The following is an 18180-nucleotide window of genomic DNA, read 5'->3' as shown; positions in this document are numbered from 1 at the left end:
AAATATGAAATGATATAAATGATATGTATATGAATTATATAACTAAAATTAAATGACTGTAATTACAGATTTAGGTTAAATAAAGATGTCAGTTGTGGTGGGAGGACCAAACGACAGACACAGTGGATGTGGCGTCAGGCCTCAGAGAGGCTTTTATTAACAGAAAATAAACAAAGTGTCCAAAAAAAGGGAATCAAGTGTCCAAAATAAACAGGGGATCTGTCCATTCGGTTCAGGTGTGCCCCATCACACGCCACCAGCCCTGGCTATTTCAGCGCCCCTCCTCTCTCACGCACCCACTCCTGTCGGGAGCCTGGCGAAGGGCGGCGATTAAGGGACGGGGTGATGCTGATAATTAGGGGGAGGCAGTCGACTCGTCACACAGTCTTTATTTTTCTTCTTTTTAGGAAACAAATCAAAGAAAAAATGAACAAATTCTATTGTTCCTAATATTCTGTATGTTGTTCACAAACAAGATATATTGTGAAAAAAAGTTTGTTTTTACCCAGTCATTTAAAAATAACAAATTTTACAGCTGTAACGACAATACCGTGATACCATGAAACCGTCATACCGGCCCATGCCAAGTCTTTGCCGTAAGAATTCAACTTTTTAATTTCTTATTAAAGCTACAAAGTCCTTCACTCAAGAGCAGTGTGTGATTTTGAATTTGTCTTGTTGTTTGATTAATATTAAGCACACAGTCGCAGCAGGAAAATAGCCCGCTGTCACTTTAAGAGCCACACGGATACAATTTACCGTTACACACGTTATTTTCATTCTCAACTCTTTACGTTCATTTATAACATGACCGACGAAGGTATACATGAATAATCACTAAGCTCCGCATTTTGAAAAAATGAAAAAAGCGCTGGAAACGGGGGCAGAATGGGGCGCAATAATCGTTTTCTCGGTTATTGTATTTTCATAATCGTTGGGAGGCCAAAATCGAAATCGAAACTGTTTTTCGATTAATTGCACAGCCCTATGACAAACACTTTGTTTTTGAATTCTTTACACTTCTCTAGTCATTTTTCCTTAAAATAAATATCTTAATAGAAAAAAATGTATTTCTTAGTTCTGCACGTTCTAGTAATGAGTAATATTGTTTCAAATCAAGAAACAAGTGTGTGTTACCTGATAATATTAATTACATTTTAATTAACATTTTTTTGTCTCTTAGAAATACACATTTCATAGTAGCTTGAGTTAGGATGCAGATGTAGATTTATGTTCATTATCAAAATCAGTAATATCTGTTAAAATTGTAGCAATCTCATGTTTATATGGAATTATATATTTAATTATTCTGACTGTTTAAGGTGTTTTTTTAACCATTGGTCTCCCATAACATACATTTAGATCATGATAATCACAGTTAAAACCACAAATATAGCACCTCAATACCATGGTAAAAATGTAATGTGGCTTGTAGGTATTTATGAGAAGCAGTAGTCTAAATACATTTATAAATGCATAAATGCTATAGCTTAATCACAAAAAATACAGTAATTAACCAGCATTATTCACCTTGAGTTAAAGTTTCAGCTGCGACAACAACAAGGGACCAAGTTCCATCAGTGACAAACATCTGAATGTCAAACATGACTGCAGCAAAGACGGGAAAACTAAGACACACCAATTATGCTGCAGCAACGTACACTGTGTACCCATGTAGTAATATTCTCGCGCCGCTGTTTGAACTTTGATCCGAGCGGATAAACGCTCCGAGTGGCGCGCTTCAATTGACTAGGGCTCTTTCGTTCCGCAGGGCTCCAAACTGCGACCATTTTTTCTGCCTGTTCGACTAAATTGTGTGCGGTCGCACTGGCGCAACCCCCGCGTTGGTCAACTCATACGCGCTGCAATTTCTGTTGCATATGAGAAGTCTTAAAAAATGAAAGGTGTGTAGATGTATGCAAGCAAAACAGTAACAACAAGATCGCGAATTCGACAGTGAAAGCATCTGAAGCCCCAGGCTTAAAAGGATAGTTCACCCAAAAATGATAATTTTATGTTTATCTGCTTACCCCCAGGGCATCCAAGATGTAGGTGACTTTGTTTCTTCAGTAGAACACAAATTATGATTTTTAAGTCCAGTCGTTGCAGTCTATCAGTCGTATAATGCATGGCAATGGTAACAAAATCTATGAGAGTAAATTAGATCTTCACAGTGGCAGGGAACACTTCCGCAATGACTGTGCACTGTGTAAACAATGAGTGACGTATACGCGCGAGAGATCACTTCCGGCGCTTGCGTAAACCCAGCCCTAGCGTGTACACACCTCACGCATCGGATGCCGTGCGCGCGCTCAAGGAAGTTGGACATAGTAGGTAAAAAAATGATAAACTGTTCGGTTTCTCGCACAAACCGATCGTTTCGTGTCTTAGGATATCAATGTATCGTCACGAGCCGCAGGGTTTAATTTGGATTTGTCTGTGCATGTTTTTTTTACTCTCATAGATTTTGTTACCATTGCCATGCATTATACGACTGATAGACTGCAACGGCTGGACTTAAAAATCATAATTTGTGTTCTACTGAAGAAACGAAGTCACCTACATCTTGGATGCCCTGGGGATAAGCAGATAAACATCAAATTTTCATTTTTGGGTGAACTATCACTTTAACACAGCAAAAGAGGAATTGCCATTCACAAAATTCAAATCACAAATAATACTACTGATGATAAAGAACGGGTTGAATGTTAACCACTTTCGTTTCCATATAACTAAACTATGATAAAAGTTCATCAGCATGCATTGAATAATCCCATGTTGTAGCACAAAAAAAATAAAATTAAAAATTAAAAAACAAATCATGTGCTCATGCGACCAGCTGAGAAAGTTAGTTGCAAAAGAGCGACCAGTGGGAAGAATGAGTCTGGAGCCATGTTCCGCCTTTGCCGCATTATATCAAACATTTATCGAACTCGTTATCATTTATCGAGGACATTTATATCGTGCGATAATTATCGTTATCGATTTATCGCCCAGGCCTAGCAGGTCAGTGTGCGTATTTCTCGGGAAGGCGGGGATTATGCAGATGTGTTACCTTGTGACGTATATAGGTAACAGGCAGAAGATTCGAAAATGACGACTCGTTAAGGCGGTTCAGAATCGACTCTTTCGTTTGAGAGACAATAACTATATGCACTTTTTTGATTAACAACTTTGCAGACTGTTCATATTGAAGGATAGCTACGTTACAAACTGCAAAAAATATTATTTAATATTTAATAGTTCTTTAATATTGACTTTACAGGGACTTTAAATTTATTCCTGTGACCAAAAAAGCTGAATAACTGAACCTTCAGTGTCACATGATCCTTCAGAAAGCATTCTAATATGATTGAAAACAGTTGTTTACATATTTTTGTGGAAACCATGATACATTTTTCCCAGGATTCTTTGAAGAAAATTAAGTATTTATATCAGTATTTATTTAGAATTTAAATATTTTGTAACATTATAAATGTCTACCGTCACTGATCAATTTAACACATCCTCCACTCAAAATTACCGCAAGGGAAATTCCCTCACCGCGACAGCCCTAACTGCACATAGGTAGGAAACGTTCCACAACCAGCATTATTCACCTTGAATTAAAGTTTCAGCTGAGACAACAAGGGACCAAGTTCCATCAGTGACAAACATCTGAATGTCAAACATGACTGCAGCAAAGACGGGAAAACTAAGACACACCAATTATGCTGCAGCAACGTACACTGTGTACCTGATTACACTCCCAGAAAGGCCTGAATGAATGCTCGCTGCGAGCAAGTAAAGAACGGGTGGAGGTCTTCTAGTGTCAACTGAGATAAGACCACACCCTTAAGATCTCAAACACACAGAGCCAGACTGGGCATTTAACACAATCTCTCATCTCAGCTGAGAAAGGATGGGGAAGCCGCAGGACAGCAGCTGGAAAGCTCAGACCAGAGGTTATAGAGATGTAGGCTCTACATTCTGGGCGTGTCTGTCTGCCCCCTGTGACCCTCACACAATAGGGCAGGACTTACCATCCAGCTCTGTGTTTTTGAGCCCGACAGATGGCAAGCAATAAACACCCTCTCAAAAAGAACTGACCTTCTGGGAGAGGGCAGACGGTGGAGGATGAGCAATGCTGGGGAACTGAAGCACATGGGGAATGTGCTTCCGACAGAGGGAACACGAAAGCCTCTGACAGACCACCAAGGCAAAAATGCATTTATGAATTTCTTACTCAAAAGGGAAAAGCAGGACAACAGGTCAGAAAGGCATTTGTGTCATGAGTGTAACCCAAAGTAGGACGTAGACAACCTAGAGATGAACGAGCTAAACATGGGATGTTTATGGCATGAGGGGGGAGGGTAGGCCAAGCGTGTGTTCAATATAGCCCGATGCCCAGCCATCCGTGACATCCAGATGAAGTGTTTGTGGGGTGGTGGGGGGAGGGAACACCAGGCTCGAGTTGTGGAGTTATGATCAATGCATTTGGGAGAACTGGCAAGATACCCATTACACGCTCCCACAAAAGCCACTGGCTTGTACAGCACACAATCGTAAAGTACATTTCTAAATTTGAGGGCACTTAGGCTCAAAGTATACTTTTTTTTTTTTTTTACAGGTACGCACACAGTTGCACGATCAGCCTATCGAAGTATATTCTATTTCATGGCATGCTCATCACTAGGGATGCAGCGATTAACCGGTTTCGCCATTAACCGCGCTTTAAAACGTCACGGTTAATTAATCGTAAAGGTTCCGCTAAACCGAGTGTTTCTGTTACACGGAACGGAACTGTTGCAGCTTGCGCAAAACGAAAACAAAGTTACACTAGCGGAGCACCAGCTTAAATAAATGCATAATAATCGTCATAATCGTAAAACCGTGATTATTCCTCAGACAATAATCGTACCAACAATATCTATAATCGTTCCCTATGCTCAACATATTTGTGAACTTTTCATCCATGTCCAGTGTAGGCTTGCCGCGATAGATGGTGCTGACGGTGATACCGTTGTTAAGGTGTCAGCGGCAGTGCGAACGCAGATTTGAATGATCCGGTAAGACTTTTTCAAAGGTTTAATAGACACGGGAGAATCGTTGTCATTTAGAAATGAGATCGTGTGGTTGTCTGAATCGAGATCGCGATCTTTTAACGATTAATCGTGCAGCTCTACCCCACAGTGATACCGGTATTACCGGTGTTGTCACACGTCGATTAACCGGTGGGAAGATTTCCTCACTGTCACAACCCTAGTCCAGTGTCTGTGCTATTTCTTTCCAAAAGATGAGCACTAAAAAAAATTCTTTGTAATCATTTAAGCTAGGATTGTGGGAATCTCTCAACCCCTTTACACAAGTGCTTGTAAACACGAGCGTCTATGCTTGTTGTTTCCAGTAGTAGTTTGTAGTCACCATCCTGTGCCCTCCATTTCTTTTTCTGACTGTGGCCCAGGGAAGAGTTGCCATCTGATTAACGCAAAAAATAAATAAATACAATGCACATGTGTGAACTGCACATACAGAGTATGTACTGTTAGAAAAATCGTGCTGTGAGTGTCATGTACGCATGTACTTGTGAAGGTGACAAAATGTAAATCATGCACACTGTACACACACAAAAAAAAACACACACACAAAGTATGCCTTGGGCTTTAGTCATCCAAGAGGAAAGCTTTTGTTACAATAAAAGCATTACATTTATAAGTAAATTTAAAAAATCTACTTGATAAACATTTGCTGACTAAAGAACTGGACAAAAAAAAAAAAAAAAAAAAACACTTCAAGAAACATAAAACCAGATAAAAACGAATGAATGTCAGTCATATTTCACATTGGAAAATGAAAACTGCCATTTACTCAAAGATGTTACACATTCACCATCCACTTCCATTGCATCTTGTTCCACACAATGAAAGCGAATGGTAACTGAAACTGTCAATCTGTAATACATTTTGTTTTCCACAGAAGTGGTCAAATACACAACAAAAAAGTTCATTTGGGGGTTTAACTACACCCTTTAAGCAACTAAACCCACTATGGTGGTTCATATGACAGAGCCACAAGGAAATAAATTAACCAAACAGGCTGATTCAATTATGAAATCCTCAAGATACTGAAACTCCAACATCCAAATAGCTTTAAACTTTTTAAATAAGTTGTTCACATACTCATTGCAGAACAGACCAGTAGAGCTGATAAAAGAAACCACTAGGGTAACATTTCCCAAATGTTGAGTTTTCTGCACGCTAGGCTCCCAGAAGTGCGAGGAAAGCAGCAAGCTGCTTCTACAGACGTGTCACACCGCAGCCATGATGCTCTGCCGGAGTAGCTAACAGCGCTAGCCTCCATATGGCACTGACACGTTCACATCCACAACACTTTCAATACCATAACAGCGTCGTTTTATTCCCAAACCAAGATTTAACGACCTCAACACGCCATCTGACGAAAACCCACCTCGATAACCATCGGAGAAAACCATAAAATCAAACCGGGCCCGCTCAGTAAACGTGAAGGGAAGTGTCGATTTCACCGCACTAGCTTATTAGCTACCCCCCTCTAAATCAATGACACGGTGAAAGCCGACGGTTAGTGAGATCGACGCCCCGGTTCGTTTACAGTATCGTATGTAACACATGGGTAAAGTTGAGTTTGTCGAGGGAAAAAAAATCTCCGTCATGTACCGCACAAACTTATTCTGACGGCCGCGTGCCGACATTCCTTCTATACGCCACATGAGACATTTAACGGTCACAAAATGCTCCTAAAATACCAGAGAACAAGCCATCCAAAGTCGATAGGCCATGAAAACCTCAACGGGACGGGACTAAACTGTGCCGAGTTTGTATGTTCCCCAAGTTTCAGAGGACTGACTCACAGAAATATGAGTAATGTGTGTGTGAAACTGAAAAAAGCGAAGCGCTGGGAAATAAAGCCTCAGAAACACACAACTGGGTTAACAGGGAGGGAAATTGGGAAAATAATCAGTGACAAGTTAAAAGAAAAACGTTTCACGAAGAAAATGTTTGATACGTGACCACCCACCAACATTAAACCCGTCGTGAGAATCAGTCTAGGCCCGCTTGGCCCCTACGATTATCGGTTTAAACGCGGCTATCAAAGTTAGCATAGGATAGGCAGGATTACTCACCCGGGGAAAACTTGAGGGCAAGACTTCGTCAACGTGTTTCTTGAAAGTTTTTTTGTTTTTGTTGTTGTTATTTTTCGTTACTAGCAGAGGCCGTCTTGGTTTCCACAGGAATATTTGGGTTAATCAAGTGAGAAGTGTTTGCTAGCTGCTGACACTTTAGGTTTAAATCCCATGTAGCGTGCAAAGGCAAAAAAAGTGACAGTATGGGGAGGAAAATTATAAATACAGTTTCCAGATGTTACTACTGACAAAGTTGATGCCCCCAGGACAAGCCTCTTGACTGGAGGTCCATGTTTAAGGCGCGGATGGTGACGGATTGCCGGTAAATTGATCACACTTCTCGTAATAAACGCGATTAGAACAGAGCCATGGTGCTTCGGCGTTTCTCCCCTTGAGTCCGCAGAACCGGACGGAGTGCTCTGTGAGCCGCGTGGGTACTTCCGGGTTAATCAACCTGAGCGGGGTCATTTGCCAAGGGTAGAAATAAGGAGCAATAATAAAAGTCTCCTCCACTTACACAGACTTCAGATTATGAACGTTGATTTATAAAGCTTTGCATGCAGAAAAAAACAACAATATAATACACACGTATTTAATTAAAATTAAAGCACGGAATGCAGTAAAACGAACCGTGAGCATAAATCAATACGGCACTGAATCTATCTATCTATCTATCTATCTATCTATCTATTCATTTATTTATTTATTTCACGAAATACTACATATACAATAAACGATATTCAATAGGCCATTATTCATTTAAGTAAAATGACATGAAATGACATGAAAAACAGCATAACATGTTAAGCAAACAAAATTATTTTTATCCCTCTCCCACCCCACTTAAATCTGTAATCTATATTCAATAGGGCACATATTAGGCAGCTGGTAAAAAAAAAAAAAACACCACACACACAAATTATCACATGTGGTATGGTATGTCAGACTTATATGTCAAAGGTACATACACACAGAGTTGGGGGAGAACAGAGGAGAAGTCAGCTGTGTTCACTCTGAGCCCAGGTCTTTGATTTGTGCTATATACTTAGAAATCTCCCCAGCCGCAATAGTCCTGGGGCCGGTTGCATAAACCACTTAGACTAGTCTTAAAAAATTAGTCATCTAATTTATTTATTTTACTTCTTAAAGTCAGTTATAAAAAGGTAGAATGGTCTAATTTGAATCCAAAAAGTAAGTCTGATTACCTCTTGACGAGCTACTAGTTGGTCAAACTAGTTCTTAAGACACAGTCTTATCATAGTGGCTGTTTATGCAACTGGCCCCTGGTCTTCAGTGTAGAAGTTTGTGCAAAATTCACCTGTGCCGTGAATGACTATAGCATTATAATGTCTCAAAGCTGCATCAGCCACTTCTAAATATTCAACATGTGAAATGGGAGCCAGTTTTGCGCTAGCATTTTTTTAGCAGATGTAAACCAGCAAGTCAACATTTTTATCTTCAATTAGAGAGCGTCAACATGGAGTCGTCATTCAGTAATAACACCAAAGTGTTCACTGGTATGGAGTAGCCAGTGATTTTTGATAAAGAACCACAGATGTCAGCCCAATCAAGTGTCTGGAAGGAAAAGTGTTAAAGGGGTCATATGATGCTTTTTTAAAAATCATTATTTTGTGTATTTGGTGTATCAGAATATGTTGACATGCTTTAATGTTCAAAAAACACATTATTTTTCAAATACTGTACAGAGGTAGATATGTGGGGGCGTGTTAGAACGAGCCGTTTTAGGGGTTCGTGGCAGAGTCTTAACTTTGATAAAGAATATCTCTTTGGTTTTGAGACTTTAGTCTTTGCAACTTCAGGGATCTTATCTATGCACAATCAGCTTGTAACACTCCAAAGAGAAAGGAAAACTTGAAATCGCATCATATGGCCCCTTTAAACCAAGCAATGACCACATGAGAGGGGAGCAGATCCACCCATGGCACTCCATGGGCCTTCATAGCTGACCTGAGGCGTAGCTATAAAAATATGGAGGAATGAACCGAACAAAATATGATGATCCGATGAAATGCATCATGAAATGTTTCAATTAATACAATAAATTAGGGCTGTCAGTTTAACGCGTTAACTGAATTAATTAGTTATGAAAAAATAACGCGATTAAAATATTTTAACGCAGTTAACGCACTGGCCCCTCCCCCAAACCTGTACGTCATCTTACAGTCCATACGGTTGACTGTTGACAAATATGATGCACTCCATATATGGAATTTATAAATGCAGTTCTGCCCTAAAATTCAAGATATTGGGGCAAAAAATGCCCCTGTATGAGTATTTGTCTCATATTTATATCATATGATAAATGATATCACACCAGCAACGAGAGCAATATCACCAGTTTTTGTCACGAAGAACACCAGTGCAAATGTGATTTCATACAACAGTTCAGTAAATAAGAAGTTAATATTGTGCTATATGTTAAACACAATATTGTGTGTTTTTGTTCAGTTTTGCCAACGAAAATATTACTTAAAAAGCCACAGCAGAACTGTTGTGCGTCTCCAAGCAACACAGCATTGTTTAGTTTCTGAATGAATCCGCGTTTTGAACGAATCGTGTGAACCAATGATTCAAAAGCCCATTCATAAAGTGAGCCGTTTACTTCATTCCTGAATGAATCAGCCGTTTGAACGAATCGACTCATATAGACATTTACCGCCACCTGCTGGTAGTTTTAGTTTCTTCTTTAGAGTATAATTTCATTTATTAATAAATAAATAAAAACATTAAAGGGATAGTTCACCAAAAATAAATCAATTCTGTCATCATTTACTCACCCTCATGTTTTTTCAAACCTGAATGACTTACTTTCTTTTGCACAGCATAAAAGAAGGTATTTTGAATACTGTTGGTAACTAAGCAGTTTTGGTCACTAGTGACTTTCATTGCATGAACAAAAAATACTGAGATGTTTTTCAAATTATCTTCTTTTATGTTCCATACTTTATGTTAGGCCATTGTAGCCTAAACATTTAACACAATAATAGCTTTAAATTATCTTTTGGGGGTATCTTCACAGCCAAATTTAGTTTCAGCACCCTGTAATTAATTAGATTAAAAATTTTAATCGATTGACAGGCCTACAATAAATATACATTAGAAACGACATGAAGTATGACAAATGCCTGAAATGTGAACTGTTAGCCTACTTTTGCCTGAACTTAAGAGCCAAATAACTAGCTGAATATTTCTCAGAAACGTGTCCAGCGGGGGGGAAAAGCTTGTGTTGTTTTGCTTCATACCATGTGGTGAAGTATTTTTCAGATTCTGGTCAATTTATATTAAATTACTATTTCTAAGTGAATTAAGAATTCAAATTAATGTAAATATTTTCATTCTGAAAAAGAGCTCATAAACACAGCAAGAATTTGAAAAATAAAGAATAGCCCCTACATCTGATTATTTAGATCTGCAGATACTTTGGTGGTTCTTCTTACCTCTGATAGCTAAAACAATAATTGGTTTTGCAAGTTTTGTAAACACAGTCTTTCAATATATAATATATATATTGTACATATAATATAATATGTAATGTGCTATTAATTTGTATGTGACACAAAGGTAAAAAAAAGGACTACCACAATTAATAATGTTGAACTACACATTTTATTATGAAGGGCCAAATTACTCAAAGTTAAACATAAATAAATGAACAAACAAACCTGCATGTTTCTTTTTTTGTGTGTGTGTGTATAGCTCTTTTCACAACACAAATGTTGCAAAGCAGCTTCACAGAAAATTAAACTTTCTACATTATATTTAGGAGTAGCTTATCAGTGGTGACTATGTCAAGGTGATGTCCGTATGGCAGAAAAAAATATATAATAATAATCATGTAATTAGTTAATGACATGTATTCAAACGTGAACACAATTAACAGCAATGAGTATATGTTGTGATCAAACTTATAGGAAAATTTGGTAGTTTTGTATGTTGGTTCAGGGTTGGCATCCCATGGCAGAAACAGAGAAGCAAATAGAGAAAAAGCGTAGGTGCTGTTCAAACCAAGCAAAAAAATGTTTTAAATGTGTTCAAACCAAGCAAAGAATAATAATGTGCATTTGATCAGATATAGCTGGAGAACCAGGTTATGAGATACATTATGTGAATGCTTATCTAAAGAGATGTGTCTTTAATCTAGATTTAAACAGAGAGAGTGTGTCTGAACCCCGAACGTTATCAGGAAGGCTATTCCAGAGTTTGGGAGCCAAATGTGAAAAAGCTCTACCTCCTTTAGTGGACTTTGCTATCCTAGGTACTACCAAAAGTCCAGAGTTTTGCGACCTTAGGGAGCGTGATGGATTGTAGCGTGATAGCAGACTGGTTAGATACGCAGGAGCTAAACCATTAAGGGCCTTATAAGTAACAATATTTTGTAACTGATACGGAACTTAATAGGTAGCCAGTGTAGTGACCTGGGAAGGACACTAGCAGCTGCATTTTGGACTACCTGTAGCTTGTTTATTGAAGGTCCAATAAGTAATATCTCTGTCTTATCTGAAATTAATAGGAGAAAATTATTGGTCATCCAATCTTTTACATTTTTGACACACTCTGTTAGCTTAGATAATTTAGAAGTTTCATCTGGTCTTGTTGAAATATATAGTTGAGTATCATCAGCATAACAATGGAACTAATGCCAAATTTTCTAATAATATTACCAAGGGGCAACATGTATATTGAAAATAGCAGAGGGCCTAAGACAGATTCTTGTGGCACTCCATATTTTACTGGTGTTAATTGAGATGATTCCCCATTTAAATAAACAAAGTGGCAACGGTAGGGCAGGTAGGATCTAGCCATCCTAAAGCCTGCCCTTGAATATACCCATATAGTTTTGTAATCGATCTCTGTGTGTTTGTGTTTGTGTGTGTGTGAGTGTGTGTGTGTGTGTGTGTGTGTGTGTGTGTGGTTATTGCCTGAAAGTTGCAAGAGAAATGGAATTTCCTCCATGAATGACAATAATGCTTGACATGATATGAATTGCACAGCTCCCCCAGTAGAGGGTGTATACATTCAACCATGTTTTTATCTCTATAGTATAGTGGTTATACTGTTGCCATTCAATACTCAGACTATAATTCTGAAAGACACACAGACATGGTTTTGAGAAGAATTTTTTATTTTTTATTTCAACCCCCGTGGTAATAAAACAGAAACTTGATCACATTGCCACTGTTCCTGAGTGTGAACAGTTTGATCATCATAAGATTTGAATTTGATATTAAGATATGAACACTGCTGCATAACACAAACGTCATGTTTTCCTCATGCTGGTAATTTATCAGGAGAAATAGAGTGATTCAGACATGTAGATTCTTATTTGGGGGAAACATGCCAGACAAAGCTCATATGGCCTGAATTTGGTGTGTATTTCTTTTAGGAACTCAACTTTATACAATTATCCAAAGTGCATGCCTTGACCAGATCTGTGAAGAAAAAGATTAGAATAAATCACTACATTGTAAGCGGACACTATTTTGTAAGTCGAAAGCAACAAGGCATGTCTATAAAACTTAACATTTATAACAAGATCCATTAGTTTTGACATAGAATTCATCAGATATTGTTGGAAATCTTAGACACACTGTATACCTGGTTCACCCTGGCCAGTCACGTAAGTCCTTTCAATCATGTCAATGTACTCTTGTGTCAGGAATTCCTTTAAAGGTTGAGTATTCTCTTGAAGGCATTTAGTGGAATCAGAGAAAAGGAGGTTTCTTTCACCCTCTGACTTGAACAGCTTGTCTGAATTGACCTGAAACATAGGGAAGATGATTCAAAACTAAGACAAATTACTTTGCAGACAAAATGCAGAAATATATTGAAGTTAAGAACCTGGTCTGGTAACACAAAGTAATGAAAGAGCGAACCGGACCAACCTGCGCTATCAACATTGCAATAGATCAAATGCAGAATGTGTGAAAGAAAAAACTGAAAATGACAGGAAAATCTACACTGAACTGTAATGAACTCACTTGAGCCTGCTTCAGAACATTCACCACATCGTTGCGTGCATCTTCCCGGGTGATCACAGCATGAGCTGGCACTTTGGCAAGGTTACAGTTTTCAAAATCACTGTGTTTCACTGATGTGTCTGGTGATTTTGGACAGATCAGTTCAAAATCGCCTGACTTCAGATCCTTAGCCCAGTCTGGTCCTTTACCTAATCAGATATAGATATAGAGAAGGAACCATATCAGAAAAATATAATATTTAAAAATGTGACACTATGAAAGTGAGAAGCTTTATTAATTAACGCAAACCACACTAACCTTCAGTGTAATCCCCAACAATAGTGTGCTTAATAAAAGCAACTTCACCAGTTTTTTCTGCAAGACACCTACAAGAGGAGTGAGATCATATTCTGATAGCTTACAGAGTTGAGTCAGCGTACAAATCTAAAAAGCACATTTCCCTTTCAAGTACAGTGTGTGGGATACGATCCAGTACCTGAAAGCCCCATCATAGCCATAATATATTTCTCCAGAAGAGGCTTTGCACTTGCTCTCATCTCCCACCGCCTTCCCACTGCCTTTACACAGTTCACACATGTTTGATTGAGGATCAGCACCAGGAGCGCAGCCTTTACTGAAGAAATTGTCTGAGAAATGAAGAGAAAATGTGCTATTTTATGCGATTACAACAACTTTGTGTCATCGATCATAGAAAAAATTCATTAACCAAATGTGAGTGCATTTTTAGTAATACTCACATAGGGTACAGCCAGGTTTTTGGCCACATATGGCTGAATCTGGGACTTTCCAACCAGCATTGCGGTTCAGGCCAGTGTGGCAGGACTTCCTCCCTTGCAGGCTATTCCAGGTTACACCTGAGCCCTTACGCACCACGGCCACGACATAGTAACTTGCGGCCTCTGTGCACATCACAGAAATGAAGTTTAGCGGTCCATTGACACAAAGAACAATAACTATACCGATAACAATATTAGCGCCCACACCAATGAACGATAATGTCTTTAAATGCTCAAGCTCTTTAAAATAGGATGGATTCTGACATGCTGTCAATGTTTTTCATCAGCTGGAAAAAATAGTTTCCAACTATATCTTTCCTCTGTGCCATTATCGTTATGGTTGTGGTGTGTACTCTGCTATTTATTTCAATTTAAAACAATTTTTAAAACTATATCATTATTGTCCTAGGTGTGAACAGGGATAGATCACCCAAAAATGAAAATTCTGTCATCATTTACTTACTGTGACTTACTTTCTTCTGTTGAGCACAAAAGATGATATTTTGAAGAATGTTGGTAACCAAACAATTGCTGGTCCCCACTGACTTCCATAGCATGGAAAATACATACTATGGAAGTCAATGGCTACCATCAACTGTTTGGTTACCAACATTCCTCAAAATATCATCTTTTGTGTTCAAAAGAAGAAAGAAACTCATACATGTTTGGAAAAGTGAACGGTGAGTAAACAGTGATAGAATTTTCATTTTTGGATTAACTGTCCATTTAAGAAAGGATTAGCAGATCAATTTTCATAGACAACAGTTAAAACGTGGAAGTGCCTAGTACTTACCTCCACCTTTATCACAGTTTTCTGCATGGAAAGATTGAATAGAATTTTAGGTTTCATCAAATATGTACATTTTGATAAACAGGTGGCTTAGGAACTGATTTATGAAATATGAGACAGTGCTCATTCTTACGTTGATTATTCTGCTCAACCATAACTGGAACTAGGCCGCACTTTCCAGCAATATATACCTGGCCACCATCAACTGCAAGGGCATCTGCTTCTTTGCGCTTTTAAAGGAGAAAATCAAACAGAAAATTAACCTACAGGTGGATGATTGACAACCTTAGCACCCATCCATGTGACCCAACAATACCATGATTTTCTTGATGCACTCTTCCACAGATGATGCCCTTCGGCACTCCAAACTAGGAATCTGTAAATTGTCACACTTCTGTTGCTCTGCATGGCCAATGGTACACCATTCAATTTTACGGTCTTGAGACGGGGCTGGCGTGTTCCCAGCTGAGAAGAAAATATACAATCATGTTTTCAATCAAGTAAATGTTAAAAACTACATACTCAAGGCCCTGAATGTTAATCGACACCTAAGTTACACTTAAAATGAGGCATCTGCAAACACATGAAGCTAGAGCATTTCTCAGAACTCACTTTTTAGTGGATGTATGCAGTCAGTACCCATAACGTTCACACAAAAAATGCTAAATAAAATATAGATATTTCCAGCATTTAATGAACGCTAAATAATTCAAATGTTATTTATGGCATGTTTATTTGTGTCAGAATTGTCCTAATACATTTTAGGGACACTGTATACATTCACATGTGTGTTTTTAGCATAATTGTATCTCACCTTTAAGGGCACGAATGGCCTCATAATAATCTTCTTTCAGGTAGAGGAAGGAGTCTGTGCTCTTAGAAAGCTCAACCAGGCCAGATGCAGAGTCTGAGAACATCAGGTCTTTACCCCCAAAAGCATCAGAAGAGAAAAGATCCGGATCCTGTCGAGCACAACAGTTGAAAAAAGTTGGCTTTCAATGGCTTTCAATATTACTCACTTCTCCTAAAACAACGACAGGGTCTTTTTTCAGTAATAATGAAGCAAAGTGGCATGGCATACCTGAGAAAGGGCTTTAATGATCGGCTGTGAATCAGCGTCCATGCGGCCGATGACAGCACGGGCAGGCTCTTTGGCGAGGTAGCAGTCCTTGTAGTTCTCAACGTTTTTCCTGCTGCCATCCATGCACAAAAGCTGGTAGTTCTGCCTCTCACTCACTTAAGAATTCAGATCGGACAAGAAGCTTGTAAATCAGCAGCCATGGATTCATAACCTCCAGCCACAACTCTAATGTCAGTCAGGAATATTTTAGATTCTGGCAAAAGATATAACTCACGTGGGATTGCATCCTGACAAACAAAGGCAACTTGTCCATGACCATTTTTCAAGCACCTGGAGAGAATGCATGAGTTATATTGTTGTTCATATGTAGAGAAGACAATGGAATCTGACAGTGTGTTAGTGTGAGTCGTACTGGAAGGCTCCTTTATCACCGTAGTATTTTTCATTTTGTGAGCAGCTGCAGTCACCCTGGCAAGCTTGACACAGATTTGGGTACAGGGCTTTCGATATTCCAGGAATGCAACTGCTTGAAAAGAACTGTGACACAGCTGGAAAACACACACACACACACACACACACACAAACACAACTAAAAACCTGTTCATCAAAAAAAGTTGAAATAAAATACTGATTTGAGTTGAAAATATTTTTACATTTTACTATAGATAATATTATAGCTCTAGCTAAGAAATAAAAAACTGAACTGCATCCTGCTGACAAAAAAAAATGAACTGCATTCTGCTGAAAAAAGTGCTGTTTCAGCTTTCAGCGTTCTAATCTAAACAAGGTCTGTAACATTTGTATTACTAGCACTTCTCATGTTTATTGCCTCTTTATGATGAATCACTTGTATATTGGATAAAAGCGTCTGCTAAATTAATAAATGCAAATGTAAAGTTCAATGGACAAAACAATTTTTTTTAGTTACACAAATGAGCGGACTGATATCCACCTAATTTTTCAATGCAGAAGTAAGCTATTTCCCGTAAATGTGCAAGACGTCTGATTCATTAACTGCTATAGATTAATAACTAGAAGAATAACAAAGTGCTGTAAAAAGTCCTCATGATTATGATAATAAATATTCAAGCAGCAAGCAGCATATTGGACTGTTTTAGATCAAATTGGAAGCCTTGCACATTCAAGTTAAAAATAATCATGTCTGCAATTATATTTTAAAAATAAGCTGGATGCAGAGTTGCCATTGATGGCGGTCAATATTAGGAAATATCAGACCACTGAATATCAATATTCCAGAGAACCATGTGATGATAATTTACACAATAATAATCTAGCCACTCTAACCCTTCTCCAGAGGCATGTCATCAGGACCATCCCAAGGAATCTTATTTTGTGCAACCAGTCTTCCAATGGGTATATTCCAGCCTCCAGGCCTTTGATAACAGCTGTGGCATGAAGACTTTCCTTTGAGATCATTGATGTTGAAGTTTGCGTCACTCTTGACCACAGCCACAGCATAACAGCATTCTTAAGAAGAAGAGGAGAAGAACTGACTGATAAATTGAAAGATATTTAGAGACAATTCTATAATGTGCCAAATGATGATGCATCTTCCAACATATTATTAAGAGAAATAAAAAGGAAACATTTGCTAATTTAGGTGTTATAGTACAAAATTGAAAATCATAAAAAAGAGGCCATCTTGTCTTACTACTGGGGTAAGAGGTATAATGTGATGTTATTATTTAATTTTATATTTGAAAAAAAAAAAGTGTCATTAAAGGGGAGGTCTAATGCTATTTCATGCATTCTGACTTAAAGAGTTGGATTCTCATGCTAAACATGGCCAACGTTTCAAAAAACAAGTTGGGCGTATGAAGGAGAATTTCTGTGCCAAATACACTCCTTCAGAGTTCATATAAGTTTCAGAAAGCTTTTTTTTTTCCGAGTATGGCCCTGTTACGTCATAAGCTCGACTCCAGCAGCTCGACTGTTTTCAGAGAGAAGCTGTACAGCTGTATCTGTCTTTTACAAATCTGATCAAACTAAAGACTATTCGGCGATATGAAGGATGCAATACTACTCTATAGGTACTCAAGATTAACATGAGATTGGCAGAAACTGTGTGTGTTATGCCCCCTTTAATCTGAAATACAAATATTGTGATATATTTTGACAATTGAGTTGAATAACTGAATAATGAATGACAAATCAATTAATAAAACCCCAGTCAAAGAGACCTATCTGAATTACACTACATGTTCTGCATAATATTTTTTAATTTAACTGTCATATTAGCAATATGACAAACATATCTATTATCTATTTATTTATCTATTACAAATTCCTATTTAGACTGAATAATACCAATCATTTAGTCTATAGGTACACACACACACACACACACACACACACATATATATATATATATA

At 38.1% G+C, this 18180-nt stretch overlaps 2 protein-coding genes across 15 annotated transcripts in view; both read right to left on the bottom strand.

Annotated features, from left to right (window-relative positions):
• The window catches only part of eif4g1a (eukaryotic translation initiation factor 4 gamma, 1a), a 36797-nt gene extending 29214 nt beyond the window's left edge, over positions 1 to 7583 (bottom strand). For 7 of the 14 annotated variants that reach the window (XM_016544396.1, XM_016544400.1, XM_016544398.1 and 4 more), the window contains exon 1: positions 7142 to 7583. The gene's annotated coding sequence lies outside the window, so the exon portion shown is untranslated. The remainder of the gene's footprint in view (positions 1 to 7141) is intronic. The other 7 variants (XM_016544407.1, XM_016544408.1, XM_016544409.1 and 4 more) reach the window with 1 other exon arrangement.
• A 4692-nt stretch (positions 7584 to 12275) lies between these two features.
• tfa (transferrin-a) overlaps positions 12276 to 18180 on the bottom strand; it is a 6957-nt gene continuing 1052 nt past the window's right edge. The window contains exons 4-17 of the mRNA XM_016544411.1: positions 17093 to 17275; positions 16200 to 16335; positions 16062 to 16117; positions 15788 to 15942; positions 15521 to 15668; positions 15023 to 15171; positions 14840 to 14936; positions 14710 to 14730; positions 13878 to 14039; positions 13616 to 13766; positions 13438 to 13505; positions 13141 to 13328; positions 12758 to 12920; positions 12276 to 12591 (exon numbers count right to left, since the gene is read on the bottom strand). Of these exons, the coding sequence (XP_016399897.1) occupies positions 12542 to 12591; positions 12758 to 12920; positions 13141 to 13328; positions 13438 to 13505; positions 13616 to 13766; positions 13878 to 14039; positions 14710 to 14730; positions 14840 to 14936; positions 15023 to 15171; positions 15521 to 15668; positions 15788 to 15942; positions 16062 to 16117; positions 16200 to 16335; positions 17093 to 17275 (1727 nt within the window). The 3' untranslated portion in view covers positions 12276 to 12541. The remainder of the gene's footprint in view (positions 12592 to 12757; positions 12921 to 13140; positions 13329 to 13437; positions 13506 to 13615; positions 13767 to 13877; positions 14040 to 14709; positions 14731 to 14839; positions 14937 to 15022; positions 15172 to 15520; positions 15669 to 15787; positions 15943 to 16061; positions 16118 to 16199; positions 16336 to 17092; positions 17276 to 18180) is intronic.

The sequence above is a fragment of the Sinocyclocheilus rhinocerous genome, unplaced genomic scaffold, assembly GCF_001515625.1.
Source record: "Sinocyclocheilus rhinocerous isolate Xijiao unplaced genomic scaffold, SAMN03320098_v1.1 scaffold1001, whole genome shotgun sequence".
NCBI lineage: Eukaryota > Metazoa > Chordata > Actinopteri > Cypriniformes > Cyprinidae > Sinocyclocheilus > Sinocyclocheilus rhinocerous.
Note: the sequence above shows the minus strand (reverse complement) of the source record. Positions and strands in the feature narration are given on the sequence as shown.